The 24,264-nt window shown below is 43.2% G+C and overlaps 1 protein-coding gene across 1 annotated transcript in view; it reads right to left on the bottom strand.

Annotated features, from left to right (window-relative positions):
• NPC1 (NPC intracellular cholesterol transporter 1) overlaps positions 1-23,946 on the bottom strand; it is a 51,662-nt gene extending 27,716 nt beyond the window's left edge. The window contains exons 1-6 of the mRNA XM_074944501.1: positions 23,746-23,946; positions 10,023-10,145; positions 8,687-8,793; positions 7,722-7,897; positions 6,195-6,362; positions 4,032-4,281 (exon numbers count right to left, since the gene is read on the bottom strand). Coding sequence (XP_074800602.1) covers positions 4,032-4,281; positions 6,195-6,362; positions 7,722-7,897; positions 8,687-8,793; positions 10,023-10,145; positions 23,746-23,829 — 908 coding nt within the window. The 5' untranslated portion in view covers positions 23,830-23,946. The remainder of the gene's footprint in view (positions 1-4,031; positions 4,282-6,194; positions 6,363-7,721; positions 7,898-8,686; positions 8,794-10,022; positions 10,146-23,745) is intronic.
• Between the last annotated feature and the right edge of the window lie 318 nt (positions 23,947-24,264).

The raw sequence follows: 24,264 nt of genomic DNA, 5'->3' as shown, positions 1-24,264 counted from the left end.
AAGTCTCCCGCTGTTGCCACAGCACTGTGTAAACCAACCAGTGGAGACTGGCCTCTCGAGTTTTTCCTCCATTGAGTGTGCCTACACAGCAAGCAAACAACTGCAGATGGCTCGGCTCAGCTCAGCTAACTTAGGCTTGCAAGCTTCAGGCTGTGGGGGACATCTGGGCTCAGGCTGGAGCCGGGCTCTGGGACCCTCCCCCTTTGCAGGGTCCCAGAGCTCTGGCTCCAGCAGAAGTCTGAATTTTATTGAGATGTTAAAATTAAAAAAGGTACAGAGTTTAAGCATAGAAGTTTCTGGTTAGCAGGGAATAAGGTACAGATTATCAAGGGGTGCAAAATTTGGTTTAGGATTGGATGGCATAAGGAATACATAATCTGAAATATCCCCGATGGGGGGTAAAAGATTAATGGGTCAAAAGTACAGACATTGAAATATGAGGGTATGTTGTTCATATAATGGCTATGTTCAGGTGTGGCGTATAATGAGTGGATACGATGAGGAGGATGGATTTACCCTCATTTGGTGACATTTAATGTTCAGTGAGTTTATGGTTCCAGTTCACATGGTCCAATAGAAAAAGTCTCTCGGTCCCTTTCTCATAGTTGATGCACGATGTCATTGTGGCTCACACCTCCTGGTACTGTCGGTGGACAGTGATGTGTTTGATGTAGATGTCCCTGGACCATCAGATGGTGTCCGAGACCATGACGCACCACATGAGCCGTGCATAGCATCGACCAATCCCACAGGTCCACAGCACACGCTCGTTGCAGGGGTCCCAAGCACCCAGGGCTCAGACAATCAGGGCATCCATCTGCACTTCGTAGCCCTTCGCTCTCAAGGTGTCGGCCAGGGGGGTGTATTTTTCCAGCTTACGAGCTCGGGCTTCACAGAAGGCTGGGGTTCTGTTCTCAAAGGAGACCGTGACGTTGACGAAGATGATCTTTTTCTGAGCCTCGTCAGTGACTACTATGTCAGGTTGCAACTGGCTGTCAGTACCGGGGATGGCACAGTTCACAGTGATCTCCCCCAGGCGCGGTGCGACAGCTTTCACCAGGTGGTTCTGGATGGCATTGTGGCGCAGCTGCCAGGCTCTGGAGTGGGGCTTGCAGCTGCACAGGACGTGGGGCAGGGTCTCGCTGGAGTAGCTGCACTTCCTGCAATTCTCGTCTCAGTTCCCGTGGTGGAGGACTCTGTTGAGCAGGACGCAGTTGAGCCAGGCACAGTGGATGAACCGCCAGTCAGCGAAACGGGTGAAGCCGTCCCTGGTGAGGAAGTGGTTGCTAGTGTCCCACTTGCTGGTCAGTTCGAAGGCTTTACCCTGGTCCAGTTTACGCTTCAGGGTTTCCATGTACAGTGAGTGGATGGCTGCCTTCAGGGTTCTCTCCAGCATGCCCCTGGCACTCGGGATGACGATGGTGTTGTCTTTGGACCTGATCTGAGGCACCAGGACTCCCAGCTCCTGGCGCTCCCCGCACCACTCCCAGCAGCAGCCGATGCACTTCCCCAGGTGACGCGTGGCATTGCGAGCACGGGACCACAGTGAAGCGATGTTGCGCCCGTCCCGTCCGAATTCACCATCCAGGGAACCACTCAGGAAGGTGGCGATGTCTTGGGTGGAGGGGGCTCTGCCAATCCGCTTCTATCGCATCATGGAGGGCGTTTGCCGCAATGTTCCCTACCATGGTGTCAGGACATGTCAGCAGGCCGAAGGCGTGGGTGATCACCGCAATGTCACACAGGTTGCCCATGTGAGGGACATTGGCACAGCCATGCCTGTGGGCAACGCAGACCAGCTCATTGCTGGCTCTCTGGGGAAGGAATAGCCACTTCTTCACCAGCTGCCAGACGATTTTGTCTGCCTTGTTGAGGGGTACCTTCGCCACAGCGGATCCCCTTAGGAAGAACGAGATGCAGGGGATCAGGAAGGTGTTCAGGGCATTTATTTTCAGCCACGGTACTAGCAGGGAGGCATCAATCTTGGCGGCATCCTGCAAGATCTCCTGGATGGTGTCCTCAGGTGTCTGCTGGACATGGAAACCCGTCGGCATGCCAAGGTGCTGGTACGCCTGCCCCTCTGCCAGGGAGATGACGGGCTCGCCCTGGATCTGGAACTCCGTTGTCTGCACCGAGTCCCTTTTGCTGCCATCGATGTGGAGAGTTGCACACTTCTTTGCATTGAAGCGGAGCCCCATCCAGTCAGCAGCTCGACTGGTGGCATCTAACATACGTTGGAGGCTCTCTGGGTGATCCACGGTCAGGACCAGGTCATCCACATAAGCCAGGAAGCTCACCCTCTCACCATGGAGGTTGAAGCCATCTGTGCCATTGGAGATCGCTCGCAGCAACGGCTCCATAGCGAGGTTAAAGATGATGGGGCTGAGGGGACAGCCCTGCTTAACTCCGCTCCGGATCGGGATCTCAGCAGTCTCCCCTTCAACCGAGCAAATGGTGGTGCTGTATCCCTCGTACACCTTGCGGATCACACGAAGAAAGTTCTCTGGCATCCCAAACACCTGAAGCGTGGCAAATTTTTAGCCCCACAGCCTAAGCTCCGTGAGCCTGAGTCAGCTGACCAGGCCAGGGATTTTTTTATTTCACTGTAGATGTACCCACTATGTCATCTAGACTTTCACTTCCACTGTTGGTATACTATAGTTATCAATGGTGGAAGTGCTACTCTATAGTCTAGCTACAACAGTGGGAGTTTTTTTTGTTTTTGTTTTTTTTTTTTAAAAAAAAAACTCTTGGACACAGGTTTTTTTTTACTTGCTTGTAACTTTCTGAAAAGTTCTTTTTTGGGCTTGAAAAGTTTCCAAAGCTTTGTCTCAGCCCACAGGTGATTTATTTATTTTTGAGGATAGGCAGTAGATAGTAGGAGAGGGCTGAGTTTAAGTTTCTTAAGCCATTTTTGTATTATGGGAGAATGAAAAGTATATAGACTTTATGCTGAAAGCTGTAAAATTTAAGCTCCCCCAAAAACAAAAGACTGAAGAAAAATACTCTAAAGTTAACATCTTGCTAGTTCTCAATGAGGAAGAGTCTCTGCAAAGAATAAACTGATGGTATAAATAATTTTCAAATTCAAGTTAGTGAGCATGCATAGTAGCTGTCTCATGGGACTTCAGCAGGCCTACCAGAGACCTTTGGGATAAAACATATAGGATTAGATAACTGCACGTTCTCCCTGCCTGGCCTGACACGGCACAACAGCTGCTGCTACATGCATTAGATTGTAAGATCTTCCACTTGCCTTTGATCTTTCCCTTGCAGGGACAGGTGAAAAATCAGGAACATGAAAGTAGTTTGTGTAGCCTGCTATTTTCAGCTCTTTCCCACAGCTGCATCAGAATTCCACAATTTTCTGAACATTTTACCATACCCCCCCAAGAATTTAGTTCCCAACTTTTTCCTGTTAGAAGTATGCACCTATGTCATTGAGAACAGCTGCCTCCAACAAAATCTAGTATTCTGGTGCTCTGTTAACCCACCCTTGCTGAAAACTGTCCCCAGCCAAAACAGCAGCAAAGCTCTGAACTCATCTCTCTGCATTCACTTCAGGTTCCAAACTTAATTCAGGTGGACCATTTAAAGTGATAATGAATACAAGGAATGACCTCTCTCCCCAATGTTCTTACAAATGAAGAAAACAAAATGCAATAGACTATGCTAATGTAAGTTTAAATGCACAAAGTCAGGAAATGAGAAGAGATCAAGGTTATACAAATTAATGTGACTGAAAATATTCAACTGCATATAAATATACACTGTATATGGCTAAGTTACTGAGCACTCTGACTTTTCCATTTCTAATGTAATTTAAGATTTTATTTTTTTTAAGCATACCTATATTGGTAATGTTAACAATTTAATAAGCTACTCCTACACTGTACATGAAAACAGTACTATTGTTCTTACCACAAAACTGTTTACTTTCCCAGAGTGCAAAATAATTTTTGAACATGTTAACAGAAAAAATAAATGAGTTTATTTGTATCAATATTGAGCATTTTGAATTGCCTGTTTACCTGTAACACCAGACTCCAAAAATGACTGCAAAAAATACAAGTAAAAATCCCATGTAGGAGATCCACATGATGACATACATAGCATCCAAACCAAGCAAAAGCCAAGGTGCAGGAGGTGGAGGGGGCTGAGGCTTGGGACCACAAACAAGGGAACAGTCCTGACAGCTGCATGGTCCTGTAACATCATCCATAGATTCATTACAGCCTTTGGTAGCATTGTTCATAGGACTCATTCCACGGACAGAAATATCTAAGAGCAGAGAAATTAATTATAAATGTGAAACTTCCATTTCATTTCTGTGTTTCTTTATTTTTAAAAAAGTGGTATTGCCATCCCCAAATGTTCAAAATTCACAAGTCAGGCCCCACCAAAATCATTAGATATTTGCCATTTGATTTTCGAGCCTTCAGGATTCACTCATCACAACCATGAGGGCTAGAAGCTTACTTTTAAAAATATGAAAGCTGAGATCCTCATAAAATCACAGGACCAGAGAAGCTGGGGCTTTAAGAAAAGCCTCCATCATCATAAAACTAGCAATAAAAGATGTGAACTTTGGCAATATAAAGGTGATTCTAAAGCAAGCAGTATGAAGTGGTTTTTAAAAAAATATATAAATTAAAATCTTTGTTTTCTTCACTTTTAGCACCAAAAAAAAAAAAAAAAAAAAAAAAAAACCACACTTAAAAACACATGTAACACTTTACAGCGTGCAAATTCAACATATTTGGAAAAATTTGTACTCAGATATAAAGAGGAAGGACTGTTTACACTACACTAGTGGTTCTCAGCCTGCAGACCACTTGCAACCCAATCAGCACACAGCTCTGGCCCATATTAGATATCGATATATATAGATGCGACCCACATAACACAGAGAGCTGCATATGCAGCTCAGGATGGTAAATAGTTGGCATAAGCCACTGGTTCTCAACCTGCTTCTGATGAACTGGGGGAAAACCCTCCCCCCCCACACTTTCAGCACTTGTCTACACTAGAGAAAGGGGTCACGGTTAGGTCCAGCTTCACTAAAAATGTTAATTAACTTTGACCACTTTTCTCACGGCATAGCTACACTTGCAGATGTAGAGCGCTGGGAGTTAAACCAGTCTTTGGAGACCGCAGCAGGGAAAACACTGCCGTGTGTTTACACTGTCTGATTCAAGTGCACTGGTGTGACCACATTAGCAGCTCTTGCAATGCCACAGAGAGCAATGCATTGTGGTAGCAATCCCAGCGTTCAAGTGGCTGCAACATGCTTTTCAAATGAGGAGTGTGTTGTGTGTATGTGGGGGGAGAGTTGGTTTTTGGGGTGCTGAGTGTGTCAGCATGCTGTCTTGTAAGTTCAGACAGAAGCAGACCTCCCTCTCCCTCCCCCCACACACACAGCAAGCAGCATTTCACAGTAATGGTTGCTTTGTCCGGGAGCTGATAAGCATGCCAGCTGTCAGAAACAGAGCTTTGAAAGGGAATATCTACATTCCTACAACTGAGTTCAAAACAACAACAAGAGTGGCCACTTGACTTCAGTGGATTATGTGACTGTTCCAGAGGCCAATCACAGCACAATAATGCAACACCTCATTCACACTGACACCCGGGCGTTTCAGCGGGGGCGCAGCAATGCTTCTCGTGGAGGTGGATTATCAGGAGCGCTCCAGCTGCAGAGTCTGAGCGCTCTAAGTGCCTTGCCAGTGTGGACAGGTTGGGTTAGGGAGCCTGGGGCTGCTTTAATGCACTCTAACTTGCAAGTGTAGCCAAGCCCTCAGAAATCTAAACTATTAAGAAATACTGCAGAGATTTTTAAACTGCTTGCCTCTTAAATAGCTCACCTCTTACTACTGAAAGAAAGATAGTCAGAATTTGCTGTTCTAATCACTATCAAAAAAAGAGATAATTATCTACCTTGCTATGTTGTTTCAGTGTAATGAGGTGCTTCTCAACAACACTAACATTCAGCAACAATCACCAAGAAGCCAAGACAATTAAAGTCCTCTCTAGTTCAGTATTTTTATAAAAGGTATATAATTTATACTGCCGTAATATACTAGTCTCGTGTTATTCTAATACATTGGATTTTACTACCACAACAATGCATAGTGTAAACATCTATGTTTAGGACACAGGCCATACACAGAAGAAAAAAAAGTTCAATTTCTTACCTGAAAAAATAGGAATGATGCTGAAAGGAGTCTGTCCATTATTCTTACTAAACATGTACTCAATCCAATTGGTAGCATTGCAGTCTTTAGCATCTTTCCCACATAGCAGCCCCAATGCTTTAACATTACTTGATGGTGCTTCCACATCTTTGCAGGCATTATACATGGCTAGAAAAAAAGCGTTATTAGGAAAGTATAAGAAGTCCATGCTATTAAACAAAACAATGTAATTTTTAAAGTTTATTTTGCATGTTGAATTCTGGAAGTAAACAAGCCCAAATTTAGTTCTTTAAATTTACAGAAGATGCCTTAAGCTTTAAACTGCAGGTGCAGAATTTACATCCAGATTTGGGGACGGGGACGGGGGGGGGGGGAAGAGAGAGAGAACTGATTTTATCAAACCTAATGTACTTAATGGAGGAACTTCCAGGGATACTCAACCCTGAGTACCTAAAAGGAGGAGGATGTTCCAGGAGGTCCTCCTAACTACCACATGAAGTACATTTTTATTATTCAACCTTTCATTCCAAATAATCTCGTACATAGCATGAACATAAGAAGCTGACTGAGAGGCCAAATCTACCTTATAATTAAAACTGACTCAGGAGACCCAGTTACAATAAGGTTCAAATTTGTAATGTCGATTGAATTTAAGTGTTTAACTGGGCTAAAGCCTTGGACAGCTCACACTACAAACTGGAATTACGTTAACTCAGTTGCAATTATAACAGACAGGGCACTCCACACAGTTTTCTTTCAGACAAAATGAAGCATTCAAGTACAATTTAGAATTTTTACACTTCTGTAAGAATAATATTTGTCTTAATTTCTTGTATACTCCTAAATATTGGAAAAACACTAGGACTAATATTTTGTCAATTATTTTTAAGTAGCAGTGTTTTATGAAAACAGGACCAACTGTACTGCACAGTCTCTAGACTTCATTTGTCACACTGAAACAAAATATAATTTTCTACCACAACTGTCAAAAATGAAAGTCCTACACCAAACCTTGACGCCACTATATGTTCATGCAAGACTTCATGGTTTCTCTCAGACTTGGATGACAATTATTTGTAAGCTTTTCATACGAGGGCCTATTTCTTATTACAGGTTTTACAGTGTCTAACATAATGGGGACCCAATCTTGATTAGGCTTTTAGGCACTACCATAATATAATAATAATGCAAAACCACTTCAGCAAAACCAGAGGTGGTCACTTTATAATGGAAATTCTACATTCACGTTATTTTAAGCAGCTTATTATTATAAAAAACTTTTGAAAGGGGTCCGTTGCTATAGTTTTAGGCACTTGTATGGGTCAAGAAAGAGATTCTAAGGTAAGTTACAAGCAAATGTCAAATGATCAAAAGGATAAATTTCCACTCCCTCTCTCCCAGTTCCTCTACTGACCATAGACTTCTTTCAGAAAGACAATGGCATTTATCTGAAAATCTGGGTGGAGTATGAGGAATTCACAATATACCATACCCAAGTAGCATAGTAACTGAACTGGGTTTGCTTACCATTGGCAAAACTCTCTCCAATATAATACTGTAGCTCGGTGATGCTAGCTTTGCTCTCTTTTGTGACAGGATCATAATAAGGTATCGTTTTTGTAACATTCAAAAAGTCAACTTGATGTGGACTGCAGGTCAACTCACAGAACAGGTTAATTAAATTATAAAAACAAGATGGGCATCTGCAGAAGAAAAAAAGCCAGTTAAACATTGGCTTTGAGTCATACATGTACACACACATGAAATACAAAGAGATCCACTTTGAAGGAAACATTTTACCAGGAAAAGTAAATGTTTCTTACAATTAAAACTACTGAGGACTCAAAATATGAGTCATTCAGTCTTGCAAACTACTCTATCAAGACTTAAGCTTAAGTGGTGCATCTACCAATTACATAATAATTCTAGATTTTCCTAATCAAATGTCACTCCTAAGAAGAGTTGTCTCTCCTAACTGCAATTCAGCAGTGTTGTAAGGATGGAAGAAAGGAGTAAAAACCAACTCAGAGACAAACTTAGGGAGTTGTCCTGTTACCTCCAAAAATGGCAGGAGCTGTAAAGGTGATGTTTAATCTGACTCAGTGTCACTTGAATGCGGTCTATTGTTAGAACAAAAATACCTGTGATGTTAGGAGTTTTACTAAGGGCGGGATAAGAAACAGGACCTTAAATTAAATAGCGGATAGAACGAAGTCTGGATTCCTCTTTGCGTGGGACCCAGACACAACAAAAGGGAGCCCACATTCCCATACTGGTGAACAATAGAAAGAACCACTGTGCCTGAATACAAGTTTCTCCCAACCATTCCCATGAAGTTTTCTTCTTGACAACCTTTCCCCAGTAACACCAACTTCACTAAGTCACAAAAATGCTATTTTCTTTTTGTCAGCTCATAAAAACAGCTAACAGAATGTGCTTTTATTCACAAATGTTACAAAGTGCTAATCATTTCAAACTGGTTGTCAGCATACCTGGAGAGAAACTGCAGAGGCAGCTGCAAGTTATTTTTCAAAGTCTGAAGCTGCTGAACATTGCAACAAACGCTAACGTTATCAAAGAGTAAACCCGGGCAGAGTTCCTTAAATAAAAAAAGGTCACAAAGCTATTAATTATAATCAAGTGGGAAAAAAAAGTAGGATTAAGGCATTTAACAACTTCATACGTAGATGTCAGTAGAAGGTAACTTAAGAGAACACTCGTCATTCTGCTTCTGTGACAAAGAATTTATAAAATCATCATCTTAATTAGAAAGTTGTCAGGATACTGAACTTAACTTAACATGGATTTGTTATGGAAGAGGGGAAAAGAGATTTCTTCTTGCCTGCAAGGGACTGTGTCTTTTTAGAGCTGCATGGACACTGTCTGGCTCACCAATTCACCAATATGTAAATACAGTATAAGGGTACTGTAGGAGCAGACAGGATGAAGTGTACACTTCCCAACTGGAATGATTTACTCCTTAAGTTTGATAGTGTAATTTGATGATAAATCTCAGAAGAGATTCCAAAAGGCAAATTTAGAAACCAACAGTCCCGGGCCTACCCCCATCAGCCACTAAACATGAAATATACATATAAAGCAATTTAGTTCAGACTACCTTGAACACTTGGGTTACATCTACACAGCAAAAATAACCCACAGCAGCAAGTCTCAGAGACAGGGTCAACTGTCTCAGGCTCAGACTGCAGGGCTAAAAATAGCCGTGTAGACACTTGGGCTCAGGCCCTGGGTACTCAGACCCTTCCCCAGTCTCAAAAACTAGGCTTCAACCCTAACCTGAACATCTACATGGATATTTTTAGCCCTGGGAGCCCAAGTCAACTGAACCAGCCTCTGAGACTCGTTGCCATGGGGTGTGGGTTGGGGGTTTTTGGTTGTTTTTTTTTTTTTTTTGCACTGTGTAAAGGATTTACCGCTGGAGATCAAAATTTAATCTGAAGATTTGTTACAGAAACTCAGAAGTTTTAGTTCAATGATATACACGGTACTGGCATGGATTTGGCAAGACCTAAAAAATCATACAAGGCAGTGACATGCTTGAAAGTGTGCACCAATTTTTTTTAGGCATAACGCAGAGTGGTAAGTATCAGGGGGCTCACCTAAACACTATTAAACAAAGATGTGAAGTCATTGGTGCCATTGCTTAGGACCAGCATTCAGTTCCCTAATGTGTGCAGCCATTTCATATTTTAAGGCCCAAGAATTTAGATTATTGCAGAAAATTATATTTAGGTCTTATTACACACATCCCAGCCCATATTCTATTTACCTTCTAGTTTCTAGAAGAACAGTCCAAAAGAGACATACCTGCATTAAGTCATATCCATCCTTTGGTAATGGTATTGGTAGTCCTGTATATTTGCAGTTATATCTTTTACCTTCAGAAGCTATTCCGCACTCCCCATACCAAACACATGATTGTGAAAGTACCTAAATAGAGGAAGTTGTGTTAGATAGTTGCATGGTAAAGAACTATTTAAAAGCAAGAGACTTTGTATCAAAATGGTAAATGTTTCAAATCACAGACTTTCAGAGAATTTTTAAATATTTATAATGGATGCAGAAAATATAAAAAGTATGAGAAAGGCCTCCATCTAGACATTTTTCTTTTAATAGTACCAAAAGCAGAGTACTATCAAACTAGAATCATAACGGTTCAGTAGATACTAGACTGTGCAAGTTTTTAAATAGCACACAAAAAAAGCTAAAACAAGACCAGCAGACAAGATAAAATCAGTTTAATTTCACACACACACACAATCACTTTCCTCCTCCAGCAATACATACATATCTTCCTGGCTTGGCTAGTTAAACACACACATTTGCCCATTTGTATTCCCAAAGAAAGCACATTTACTACCCTGTTGGTAGACAGTGACAGGACAGGTGTGGGAAATCACATTGGCAGTGTTATAATATGAAAGGGTTCTAGAGAACTCCCTATCCCACATGGTAGTACTTTTCAATCAAAGACCCCCCAGAAATGAATTTTAATGCTGGATAATATGGAAAAGCACCTGCTCACACAAGTTAAAATGCTCACAGGTGACAGAGCAGTTTGTAACCATTACTGTTCTAAATGCTATAGAAAATATTTGGAATCAGTAATGTATTTGTATGCTGCAGAAATGCATCAAATTAATGTGACAAGTTGATTTATTAAGATGGGAAAGCTGAAATACAAGTTTGCCATCAGTAATTTGCTATAATTTCAAATTCAGAGAAGATGCAGTATATAAACATCACAGAAAGAGCAAGGATTATGTAATGCAAAAGTTTCTCAAGCATGTCTCATTCATCACATGAGAGTCATCTGGTCATGGCAAAATTCAGGGAGTTGTGTTCTCCATCAGCAGCACTCTCCTCCCCGCTCTTAGCTTAAGCGGATTGTTTGTCACCAACATAAGAGCGGTGCAGTGTTCCCCTATTCTCTGTACTGCTTTTAATTAGCTATAGAAAGGAACTTGAAATCACTGTTAGCAATGCACTTAAGAAAGCTGACTTGGTACTAGCTCAAAATTTACACTGTAGTATATCAAGAGTAGAAAAGTTGAAGGGACCTCTTTTTGGAAAGCGTAGCCTGAAATGCTCAGAAGACCACATCTGTATGCCTTTCTTCCTCCCTTTCATTTTTTTAAAACATGAATACATACAATTTCTTACTAGTCCTTTGGATTCTACCATATGTAACTGAAACTGTAGAATTTCTGGTCTCTATCACCATCAAACAACTAAATTGACAATTCAAAGTTCATCTACTCTGGCAATTTCAACACATGTATCAACGTACAGTACTGTACACTATCCTGTTATTCCAAAAAAAAGTATTTTAAACAGCCTCTAACCCTTTGCAAAAGTACTTGTGCAAATATATAATATAAGCAACACTTGAATGACATCACAAACACGCATTCAGTACATATTACTGCAAGCTTTTCCATTCTGAAAGTTGCATAGGACAGTTTTACAGATAAAGATGGGGCAGAAGTTATCTTCTAAACAACCTTTACTAGTGTTTGTCAAACATCACATGCTTATACTGCAAGGACAAACTCCTATGCTTTGTGCTTGACCATGAATAACTTTGTTCACTAATCCAAGGGACCTCTGACTGTCTCCAGACATAACATTTAAGAACTACACAGAATTACATTAAATGATTCCACAGCATCCAATACACAAAACATTTCTGTACTGGATGACTGACACAGAAACACACCCAAAAGATGAAGAAAAAAAAATGATAGGACATTTGTCAGGGGGAAGAAACTGTGCTTACATTACAGTAAGTGTGGTTCTTTGAGATGTGTTGTCCCTATATATATTTCACTGTTGGCATGCAATCAAGTCTAGATTATTTTGCTCAGCAGTGTCTGTTGGGGCTGCATTTGCACACCAAGCGTCTACAAGTCTCCAGCCGAGGGCATTAAGGGTGAGACAGCCCCCAACCTTCCCTCAGTTCCTTAATATCTGGGTTCTGCATGGCTATCAGACTCCATAATAGCAGGGAATGGGGGTTGGTCATAGAATCTATCTAGATGTCTCAAAGACCCACAGTTACTGTAGGTTAAATATCAAGTTCTTTTGAGTTATTGTAGGACAGCCTTACAAAAATTAGGGTCATCATACAATATCAGGGTTGGAAGGGACCTCAGAAGGCCATCTAGTCCAATCCCCTGCTCAAAGCAGGACCAATCCCCAACTAAATCATCCCAGCCAGGGCTTTGTCAAGCCTGACCTTAAAAACCTCAAAGGAAGGAGATTCCACCACCTCCCTAGGTAATGCATTCCAGTGCTTTACCACCCTGCTAGTGAAAAAGTTTTTCTTAATATCCAACCTAAACCTCCCCACTGCAACTTGAGACCATTACTTCTTGTTCTGTCAATTACTGGTCAAATCTGGATGCTTCCACAAGAGAGTAGCACTGTACGAACACCTGTCCTAACACCACATAGCTACTCTACAAGCATCCAGAATGGGAACGTTTCTGAAAGAAGCACCAGAGGTCACTTGTGCCCTAGTCAAGTGAGCTGTGACAGTTTGTTTACGCTGACAGTCCGCAGGCACGGCCACCCGCAGCTCCCAGTGGCCGCAGTTCACCGTTCCCGGCCAACGGGAGCTGTGGGAAGTGGCGGGCCATATGTCCCTGTGGCCCATGCCACTTCCTGCAGCCCCATTGGCCGGGAACAGCAAACCACAGCTACTGGGAGCTGCAGGCAGCAGTGCCTGCAGACAGTCAGTCAATGTAAAAAAACTGTCTCGCGGCCCGCCAGCTGAGTACACTGACGGGCCGCAGGTTGCCCACCACTGATCTAGGGGATACTCTAATCGGCTTAGTTCTGTTTATACAGAAAGAAAGCACTCTAAGGAAATCTACATGTGGTTTTGAAAGAGAGGTGCATAACCTGATGTAAATGAAAGACTATTTTTGGTACAAATTTTGGGAAAGGTCTTAATGACATCCTGTCCTTAAGAAAAATTATATGCTGGGGCCCTACGATCGAAGTTTGTACCTCCTCTATGCTCCTGGCTGATGTTATTTTGAACAAGAAGTCTGTTTTAATGGAAAGAAGGAACAGGGAACATGTAGCCAAAGGTTCAAAAGATAGGCCCATTAACCCCTTAAGGGCAATATTCAGATCCCAGGGAGCAAGATTTCTTAACTGTGTGCTGGGGCCGAGGGGGGGGGGGGGTTGTAAACTGTCATAAACCCTTTAAGGGTAGATTCATAGAGTTTAAGGCCAGAAGGCACTATTAGATCATCTTGTCTATATCTGCCCACTTGTGTTGGAAGGTGGAGAACTGCAAGATGTACCCTCAACAAGCTCATGGAGTGTTCAGGAGTTCTTTAAATTCAGGAGACAGTCAAGTACGTTCGGAATCTATGCTCAAGATGACAACAACTGGCCTTGTGGCCAGGCCAGACCAGACCATGCGGCAGACAACTGTGTAACGTAGACAAGGCCTTAGAAAATGAATTACAAATGACCCATCTCTTTAATGTGTTCCTCTCCCAGACATGATAAACATCAGGTATGCCCATCATTTAGAGGCATTACAGCTTCACATGAAAGGCAATTTTTTGAAGACTGGAGATTAATGTTCAGTCTTAAGTGATTGATCCCAGGACTAGTGGTAATTCACAGGCAAACAGAGCAGTAGTTTCCTTACAAAAAAGGAAACACTAGCAAATTACTAACACTAAACCTAATCACTAATTAGGTATTCACTAAGTACCTATTTACACAGTAAACAAACAGGTCACACAGTGTGCAAAGAGGCAGGTAGACATATGTGATGAGAAAGAATTGAGGGGTGGTTGGGGTTGTTCCACCCTTGATTGGAGGCAGGAGGACACAGAAGGGGTAAGGAATAGCCCCATCAGACACTACTGATCAAAATAATCTAGACTCGAGAACATTGGGGACATGCACACCAATAGTGGAATATATACATGGACAAACTGAGGCTTTGTCTAGGGCTAGCCACCTGCAGGGCTGGATTTCCAATTAGGCACAGTAGGCACATGCCTAGGAGCGCCAGCATTCTAGGGGCACCTAAAAATTCAAAGTTTGCTGCTCCCAGGTCCTGGCAGGGGACAGGGCCAGCTGAGGGGGAAGACAGCCCCACGCAGCCCTGGTGGCGCACTCCTGCCAGCAGGGAAGGCGAAGCAGCCCCCTGTGGCAGGGGAAAGAGCTCAGCAATTCAACTCAGGGGGGCCCATGCTGAGCAAGTGGGTCCTGAGGGAGCCCGGCCTGGGCAGGTCCCACTCTTGGTCCAGCCTGGGACTGACTGCACCACTCCCAAGGGGCAGAGCGATCTCCGACCGGCCCTGGCCACACTGCCAGCAGCCTGGCGGACACAGTCACCTCCCAGCAGGGCCAGTGAGTCAGCCAGGGGGCAGGGCATGGGAGAGTGGGTCTCTGGGGAGGGTTGGGGGGGGGGGCACTGAGAAGTTTGTTGGGAGTGTTTGTCAGTGTGGAGTAGGGAAGTCTGTGTGGGGCACTGGACAGTTATAGTGATTGGGCTGTGCAGGGGGCAGTGTGCAGTTGTGGCGGTGGGCCTGTGGAGGGGGTCTCTGGGCAGAGGGGCTCTTAAGATGCGGTGCCGAGAGGCATATAAGGTGTAAATCCAGCCCTAGCCACCTGAGTACATACATACCTAGGATCTTGAACAGGACTGTACTATGGTGGCTAGGCCAAGCAACCACCTTACTACCATGGCCACACTATTTCTAGCACATTGCTCAAGCAGAGCTAGTGTGTGTATGTCTATCTGACCTCGGAATTACTCCCCCCCAGCTGCACTGTAGACATAGCATTATATGGTAATTATACGAACACTTTGATGCCAGACTAACTGCGGGGGGACGGGGGTGGGCGGGGGACGCGCTCCGGTGGATCAAAGCAAGTTTGATATAACGCGGTTTCATCTATAACACGGTAAGATTTTTTGGCTTCCTGAGGACAGCGTTATAGAGTACACCTATAAAGGTGTACAAATAAAATTAAAGCCCTGCTCACTGGATTTGTGGTTGGAGTTTATTGGAAGAATTTGGTCAGCTAGATCATGAACCGGGCTACCCATCCAGATTTCATCCTTCCAAAAGGGAGAAAATTCCTGCAAGCTGAAGAATTTCCATCCTTAATCTGTTGACATAAAGAAAGAAGTTTCCTTCCATGTGTCGCAAGTATTTTTTTTGCTGACTTCATATTCCAACATATCATTTAGTTGTAGAGAGCACCTGGAAATCAGTTGTACTTCTTCTATACAAGTATACAGTGAAGAGTACTTAAAGAGTTAAGTACAAAAGATATTTTTTCTTGAATACAAAAGTTAGATTGTGTACAAATATGGTATGTAGGCAACAACTAATTGAACCAAGCATCCATGTACATTATGCATCTTCAGCTGGAAAGTTATCCTGGTGAATTCACAAGCCTTAAAACACATAATAGATCATGGAGACTGCAACAGCAGGTCCCAGATTCAAGTATCAGAGTATAGTAAAGTAAAGTCAAGGCCATACTACACAATGTGTGCTGAGTAGAGTTGAGATTTATGTATGATAAGAGGCCCATTCACTGCATACCAAAAAGCTCCAATTTAATGGGAACTTTGGTGCACAAAGAAGCCAGGATCTGGCCCAAAGAGTTTACAGTTCAATTCTACCCACTCATTATATTTTTGCATGATGTTTCTGATAATTTCCAAGTGCACACTGACCATGGCACCAAAACAGATTTAGCAAACAAAGACAGTAAAGAAAACAAGCTAACTGAGTGGCTTGATAGTTTAAATACCACCAATGTGATTTCTATCATATTAATTTATGCTCATTTTGGAGTTAATTGTGTGACTGGGGGAATCTCAATTTTCAGAAAATGGTACAAAGTAACAGGTATTACATATATGTAAAACTTAATACGTAGAATTAGGAATCAAATACAGACATGGAAGAACACACATATTAGTACTTGTATTTTTTCTAGTCAATAAAAATAACTTTTATCTATCATTTAAGTGGTGGATTGTTGTGTTGCTGGAGTCATGTTGATCCCAGGACATGAGACAAAGTAGATGAGGTAATATCTTTTATTGGATCTACATCTATGGGCAAAAGGGACAAACTTTTCAGCTTCACTGAGCTCTTCCTCAGGTCTAGAGAAAGTAACCAGAGTGTCTTAGCTGGTTACTTTCTCCAGACCTGAGGAAGCGCTCTGTGAGGCTCAACAGCTTGTCTGTTCTACCAACAAAAGTTGGTCCAATAAAAGATATTACCTCACCTACCTTGTCTCTCTTAAACGGTGATTGTCATTACTAAAGAATCAAGCACAAAGACCAGAAAAACCCAGTAACTATTTTCATGACATTAGCGTAAACAGCCTGTTCTCCCACTCCAAGCAAGTTAAATGTTTTGAGTGGAATACAATCTAAGCCATGGTCATGTCTACACCTAAAACACTACAGCGGTGCAACACTACCACTACAGTTGTAGCACTCCTATGTAGACCCTACATATTCCAATGGGAGGGATACTCCTATCAGTATAGGTAATCCACCTCCCCAAGAGGTGGAAGCTAGATCAGCAGAAGAATTCTTCCATCAACTCAGCACTGGATTTTTCACATCCTTGAGAGACATAGCTATACCGAAGAAAGTTTCCTAGTGTAGACCAGGCCTATGTGTACCCTTAAGATACTATAGTGGCGCAGCTGTAGCGCCTCAGCGTAGACACCCAATACAGAGGTGGAAGGGGTTCTCCTGTCACTGTAATAATCCACCTCCCCGACTGGTGGTATCTTGATTGACAGAAGTAGTCTTCCATTCACCTAGCAGTCTGCGCCAAGGGTTAGGTTGGCTTAACTACATCTCTTGGGGATGAAGCTATGCCAATGAAATTGTCAACCCTTAGAATGGGTATATTTATACTACAACCTGCATTAGTGAGATCCTAACCAATGAAACTAGAGAGAAAAAACTGTTTAGTCTTGTCAATTCCTGCTATCACTTACAATAAATTTGCAAGACCATTTGAGAGTAAAATCTCAAACCTCTTTGAAGTTAGTAGCCTAAAGCCACTGTTAAAATGTTCAACCATTAACAAATGACTAGCAAACTGATCATATGAGTATTCCATGTAGCTACAATTATGGTAAAGAGGGCTCATCCCCTCCCCACTCTTAAATCAATGTTCAAGGGATTTACACAAGTAACTATTTCGTTCTCATTGATAAGATGTTGCAGGGAATTTCTCAAGTAAGTTCCCCACATGTCAAGGGAGGCTGGATCTTAAAATATTTAAAAAAGAAATAAGTTATAAAAAAAAAAAAAAAAAAAAAAAAAAAGAGATAAAATACCTTACTCTGGTCTCTATTACGGGTATACAAACTAAAGGTCTTATTTAATCCTCTGACATTAGAATTTCTGTATGTGTATAGCAAGGGACGTACACAGCTTTAAAAAAATAAGAATGTGATGATAAAAAAAATCAAATTGTCAAAAGCAGGTGTAGTACCTGAAACTACTTAAAAATTATTTGAAACTGACCACATTGATAGAGCCAGAAGAGTTCCCAGAAGTCACCTACTACACAACAGGCCTAACAAAGAAAATAACAGAACGCCACTAGCCGTCACCTTCAGCCCCCAACTAAAACCCCTCCAACGCATTATTAAGGATCTACAACCTATCCTGAAGGATGACCCAACACTCTCACAAATCTTGGGAGACAGGCCAGTCCTTGCCTACAGACAACCCCCCAACCTGAAGCAAATACTCACCAGCAACCACATACCACACAACAGAACCACTAATCCAGGAACCTATCCTTGCAACAAAGCCCGTTGCCAACTGTGCCCACATATCTATTCAGGGGACACCATCACAGGGCCTAATAACATCAGCCACACTATCAGAGGCTTGTTCACCTGCACATCCACCAATGTGATATATGCCATCATGTGCCAGCAATGCCCCTCTGCCATGTACATTGATCAAACTGGACAGTCTCTACGTAAAAGAATAAATGGACACAAATCAGATGTCAAGAATTATAACATTCATAAACCAGTCGGAGAACACTTCAATCTCTCTGGTCACGCGATTACAGACATGAAAGTTGCTATATTACAACAGAAAAACTTCAAAACCAGACTCCAGCGAGAGACTGTTGAATTGGAATTCATTTGCAAATTGGATACTATTAACTTAGCCACTCCCAGTCTCTATTCAAGCCTAAGTCATTATACAAGGTAACCTATTTCCCCTTGTTTTTTCCTACCCCCCCCCCCCCAAGACGTTCTTGTTAAACCCTGGATTTGTGCTGGAGATGGCCCACCTTGATCATCATACACACTGTAAGGAGAGCGATCACTTTAGATAAGCTATTACCAACAGGAGAGTGGGTTTGTGTGTGGGGGGGGAGGGGAGACCGGGATTTGTGCTGGAAATGGCCCATCTTGTTTATCATACACATTGTAAGGAGAGTGATCACTTTAGATAAGCTATTACAAGCAGGAGAGTGGGGTGGGGGGAGAGAAAACCTTTTGTAGTGGTAAACACCCATTTTTTTCATGGTTTGTGTGTATAAAAAGATCTTCTGTACTTTCCACAGTATGCATCCGATGAAGTGAGCTGTAGCTCACGAAAGCTTATGCTCAAATAAATTGGTTAGTCTCTAAGGTGCCACAAGTACTCCTTTTCTTTTTGCGAATACAGACTAATACGGCTGTTTCTCTGAAACATTTCAAGTTGACAGTGTACCTTTAATCCTGGAAAAGTCAGACTCATCCCATTAACTAAAGGGGGTGGGGGGAGGGTTAAGTGAGCAGAATGCTCTGAAATTAACCAAGTTCAGCTAGAGCACTAGAGGAATTACTTTTAGAAATAGTGCCATTGGACCGTCTGATACCACCACATGGCCAGAACTTCACTTTTATATCTAATCTGAAATAGAACATCCACAAGAAGATTATAGTCTTACACCATGCTGGGGCCTTAGTTGGATATCACTCAGAGGGAAGCATATCACCTACTAAATCACTACTTCCTTCAGCTGTTTTGGCTGAGAGCACTGACTGGATCATAGTTCAAGCGAAAAGAAAATCCATTTCATGAATCAGCAACACAACGCACTTACAATGGACTTTACTACACTTTCAGCACTATATATGCAGTGCAGAAATAGTTACCACAAAAAAAAAAAAAGGTTAATATTTAGCTCTTGTTGACCTAAACATATTTTTCTTCTTATTAATACATGATAAAGTGCTAAAAGAATTCACCACATGTAAGGAAACTTGTAGTAATATACACTATCCATGATTCCAAAACATACAACCACCAGCCCCCACTCCAGCATAAGGTCAGCATTTCTCCCATGAACTAAATGGGTGTCCTATATATCAAACTCAGAGACCAGCATCTTTAATGTCTCAGACAGCCTTGACCACCACAAAACAAAAACTATGATGGATCCCTGAACTCCAAGGCAAACACAGAGAACAATGATTGTGCTGTATGGATAACAATGAGGAACTATTTGTCATCCTGCACCAAACACTGGGTGGTTATCAAAGATCGTATTCAGCTTTCCTTATCCTCCTTACCTTTCATTTCTAATCTAAAACGTTTGAAAGAAATTCAGTGAGAAAGATTACAGCAGCACCAGTGAGACACACCTTTATTTCCCTCCTTCTGCTCTGCCCTCCCCTTTTTCTCCCCCAACACACATACAGACCTGGATATTTACTGTACCTAGCCTCCTGTAATGCACAATCAATACTTCTGTTGGAATTTCCTAATTACACCCCCGTCCTCCCAATATTCATATTTGCTCCAAAAAAGAGGATTTTTTTTCCAAAGGTAACAGCACATTTATTCATTGGGAATTCATTCATTATTAATAGGTCAAGTTTCCCAACACAGACCACAGGACTGGAAATTACTGCCAAGTGTAACTGATAAGCATAAGTGTCATGGCCTTTCAGGGTTAAATAATAAAGCAGACAAAAGTTGTAAATAAAGTTAGGTTAAGACTACTTTTTTAAAAATAACTTAGGCAGGCTAGCAGATGCACTGGATTACTGTTTGACCAGGGTTTCAATTTGACTTGGTCACAAGTAAAAATTACTTTAGCTGTGGGAATGCTGCATGCATATCAAGGGCAGTACATAGCTCTTAGCTAAAATTTGTCTACAATCACAAAAGTACCAAACAATTCACTATTAGTGGCAGTCCCTGTTCAGATATCCTGCATTTGAGTAGTAGGGCCGTTGCACATCAGGAATGAAGAACACTCTCAGGAAATAAGTAGGAAAGATTGCAGGCAGTTTGCCAGGCTGTAACCGTATCTATTAGGCATTCACTTTCCCAAACACAATTTATACATCACCCCTTGTTTATAAAAACTCTTCTCTCCACCTTCCACCAGAACACTGCAAAACCCAAATCAGAACCTTAATATAAAGAAGTAGCCACCTGTTTTTACTGTTTTGTTCTGAAGAAGTTTTTTGTCTCTTCAGTGACTCCCTTCGTTTTTACCTCCATTTTGAACAATATGTTTTGACAAATACTTTAGGAATTACTTTCACATTTATATAGAGCTTTTCATCCAAGCATCTCAAATAACTTTACAAAGAGGGGTATGTAATGTCTGCATTTTACAGATGGAGAAATTGAGGTATAGAGGTTAAGTGATTTGTCCAAGGTAACAAAGCAAGTCTGTGGATGAGCAGGAACTGGAGAACAGGTCTCTTGACTCAGTTTGTGTTCTGAAACACTAAACCAATGGATCCCAAGGTTACAGAAATGTCTATTAAATAATTGTGTTGGGAAGAAATGCAATCTATTCAAAGAGCTAAATGTTTATTTTGACTGCTTCCTTTTCATACTTCCGTGTAAGTAAAAACCACATACAATTAACACAGAAAGGACCGTCACCATCCTCAGAAACCATTTCCTGAAAAGCACTAAGTTTATATCTTCTTATAGGGACTGCAACTAAAGATAGCTGCAATCTGCTAAAAGAAAAAAATCTGTTTTGCTCTTACAAAACTAAAGGAAAGCATACAATATTAACAAACAACCTTGATTACGGAGCACATCTATTCATCCGGGTTGTTCATTCTTTGCTAAACAAAACTAAAATCATCTGCACCAGACCTCAGTTACAGTGCAGTGCAGAGTTTTCACTGTAAGCAGCAAGTACTGAGTGAAAGGCCTGCAATTAACATATCTCCTCTTTTATTAGAGCTGGGCAAGGCTTGAAAAAAAGCATTCCTAATGCCTCCTAGCTTAAGGACTATAGCCACGTCCACACCCTGGGCGACACAGTTATACCGACCTATCCCTCCGTGTAGCCAGCACTGCATCAATGGGAGGGGTTCTCCCCTCAACATAGCTACTACCTCTCATGGAGGTGGCTTAACTTCTCCCTGTCATCAGTGTAGAAACATCTTCACTTAAGTGCGGAAACATCTTCACTTAAGTGCCACAATGGTGCAGTTGTGCCACTGCAGCATTTTAAAGACCTACCCTAAGTTAGTTTAGAAGTGAAATAATATATAACGAATCTTAGGTTACAGAGGCCATTAAAATCATTTTGTCTTACGTTGTTTAAAGTTTCATCTTACAGCATTTGTGCTGAGTTTCATGGACGATCTCTAACATACATCTGTACCATGACACATTACAAGATGTGAATGATCACATCCTTTTTGGTTATAAAAATGAAAGAGTCCTTAAGTGTAACACAGTATATTTTTATACATCTTTTACACTGAGATATTATTCTGAACTTAATTATGTTGTACTGCTGCTAAGGTTTGCCTCAGGCTTCCCAAGAGATTGTTCAGTTTAAGAAGTTCACATTGGACCCCCATATAGAAATTTTACAATAGGATTTGGTAGAATGAATTATCAAGAGAGAAAAGATGGTCCAGTGATTAGAGCAGTAGCTTAGGACCTAGAAGATCTAGAGAGTCATTACGCTGCTCCACCACATATTTCTTGTGAGACCTCAGGCAAGTCGCTTAGCCTCTCTGTGCCTCAGTTCCCCTTCAGTAAAAATTAAGATACTTCCCTACCTCACAGGGATGTTGAGGATAAATATATAAATAACTGTGAAGCACTCTGAAATCTACTTATGAAAACTGCTAGGTATTATATATTATTACAGCAGTTCCTGATTCCAAAGTGGGTCATGACCCTGTTTTAATGGGGGTCACCAGGGTTGGCTTCAGCCCAGGGCAGTGTGGCTCAGGTTACAGGCCCCCTATGTAGGTGTGGTGGGGTCAGGCTTCGGCTTTGCCCTCACCCTGCACCTGGGGTGGCGGGGCTCAGGCTTCAGTCCCCCCTTCTGGGGCCGTGTAGTAATTTTTGTTGTCAGAAGGCGGTCACGGTGCAATGAAGTTTGAGAACTCCTGAATTATTATATACTAAGTAATAGTATGTCTGGTTGGAAGTGATGAGATGTTGACGGCACGTTACTAAATCTATCTTCTGTGACAGAAGATATTTACATGGTTCCCAAGAAAACTGTAAACTCAGGGCTTGATTTTGCAAATACTTACACATGATTATCTTTATGACAACTCATGGGTGTGAAGTGTTTGCAGAACAAGGGCCCAAAACATTAAAGCTGCAATCAAGTCCAATTAAATCAATGGGACTAACAGTGCATAAATGTTTGCAATGCAAGCTTGGAGCACAGTCAGTTTCAGTGTTGTTCTAATATGGAGAGTCAGCCTCTACTGTTGTGAGGCTTCCACACAGTAACAAGTAAAGGAAACTCTTAGCAAGGGAGGGAAAATATGACTATAAAACCACAAAAGATTAGCAGGGGAACAAACGTGTCAACTTTTAACGTTTTAATTTGGCAATGCCTTTTAAATAAAAATGATGTTTACAAAAAACTAGTTCAGTCATGAGATCTGCGTTTGCAGACAGGCAGATTTTTGAGGGGCTGGGACTCAGAAAAGAAAAGAAATAATCTGCTCCAACACGAGCTCAGATGAAAGTCATCAGGTCTCTCTCTTCCCCAGTGAAATCGCGTCTCCTGCCTCCATTCCATCAACTCGTGGCCCGGCACCACCCTGTGAAGCCGCGGCCGAGCCGGGGCGTTTTTCAAGAAACAAGAATTACGGCTACTTTTCTACCGCCCGGCGGGGCCCGCGCGGATTGCCCCAGGGGAGAGCCTCTGCCGCACGTGTGGGAGCAGAGAGCCCACCAGAGCCACAGCCGCTGGCTCAGCCCGGTCACAGGATGGGGAAGGAGAAGCTAACACAAGCAGAGGCACAACCGCCAACAGCTCCCAGCGTAACAGCCCCAAGTCCAACCGCTTCCACCCCGGGGGGGCCCTTCCTGCGCCCCGCAGACTGGGGGGGTGAGGCCGGAGACTCCAGCAGAGGGCGGGACCCAGGGCAGAGGGGAGCCCGGAGCCCTCGGCCGCGCCACCCTTCCGCCCCTGGCCAAGGGGGTCGCCCCGGCCGAAAGGAGCTGCCCTGGCCGGGGAGGCCCCTCGCTCACCTGCGCCGGGGGCAGCACCAGCAGCCAGGCGAGCAGGCTCAGGCTGCAGAGGCCCCGCCTGGGGCTGCGCTGCTCGCTCCTCATGCCGGGGCCGGCGGGGTGTCTCTCTCCTGGGGGGCCGCTGCTGCCTGCCGCTGCCGTGGCTTGTCGGGGCGCCGGCAGTCAGGCCAGGCCGGGCCGGGCCGGGCCGCTCCCCCGGTGCTGGGCGGGGCCGGACGCCGCGGGGCTCCCTGCGAGTGGCTGGAGGCGACAGCGTCTCCGCTTCTGCCCGCCTCTGCCACAACCGCCCTGGCGCTGCGGCTCCGCCTCCTCTCCGTCCTGGCGGGGCCGCGACTCCGCCTTTTCCTGCGCTGGGGGAGGTGCCGCAGCCTGTCACGCCACCGCCGGGCCCGCCCGCCGATCTGCCCGCCTGGGGCCTGTCACGGGCCGCGCGAGCCAGGGGCTGCCAGTCACCCCTGGGAGAGGCCTGGGGGCCGTTGGCGGGCGAGGGAGGGGAGCGTTCGCCACGGCGCGGGGCCT

Source organism: Natator depressus, chromosome 2 (assembly GCF_965152275.1).
Source record: "Natator depressus isolate rNatDep1 chromosome 2, rNatDep2.hap1, whole genome shotgun sequence".
Classification (NCBI taxonomy): Eukaryota; Metazoa; Chordata; order Testudines; family Cheloniidae; genus Natator; species Natator depressus.
Note: the sequence above shows the minus strand (reverse complement) of the source record. Positions and strands in the feature narration are given on the sequence as shown.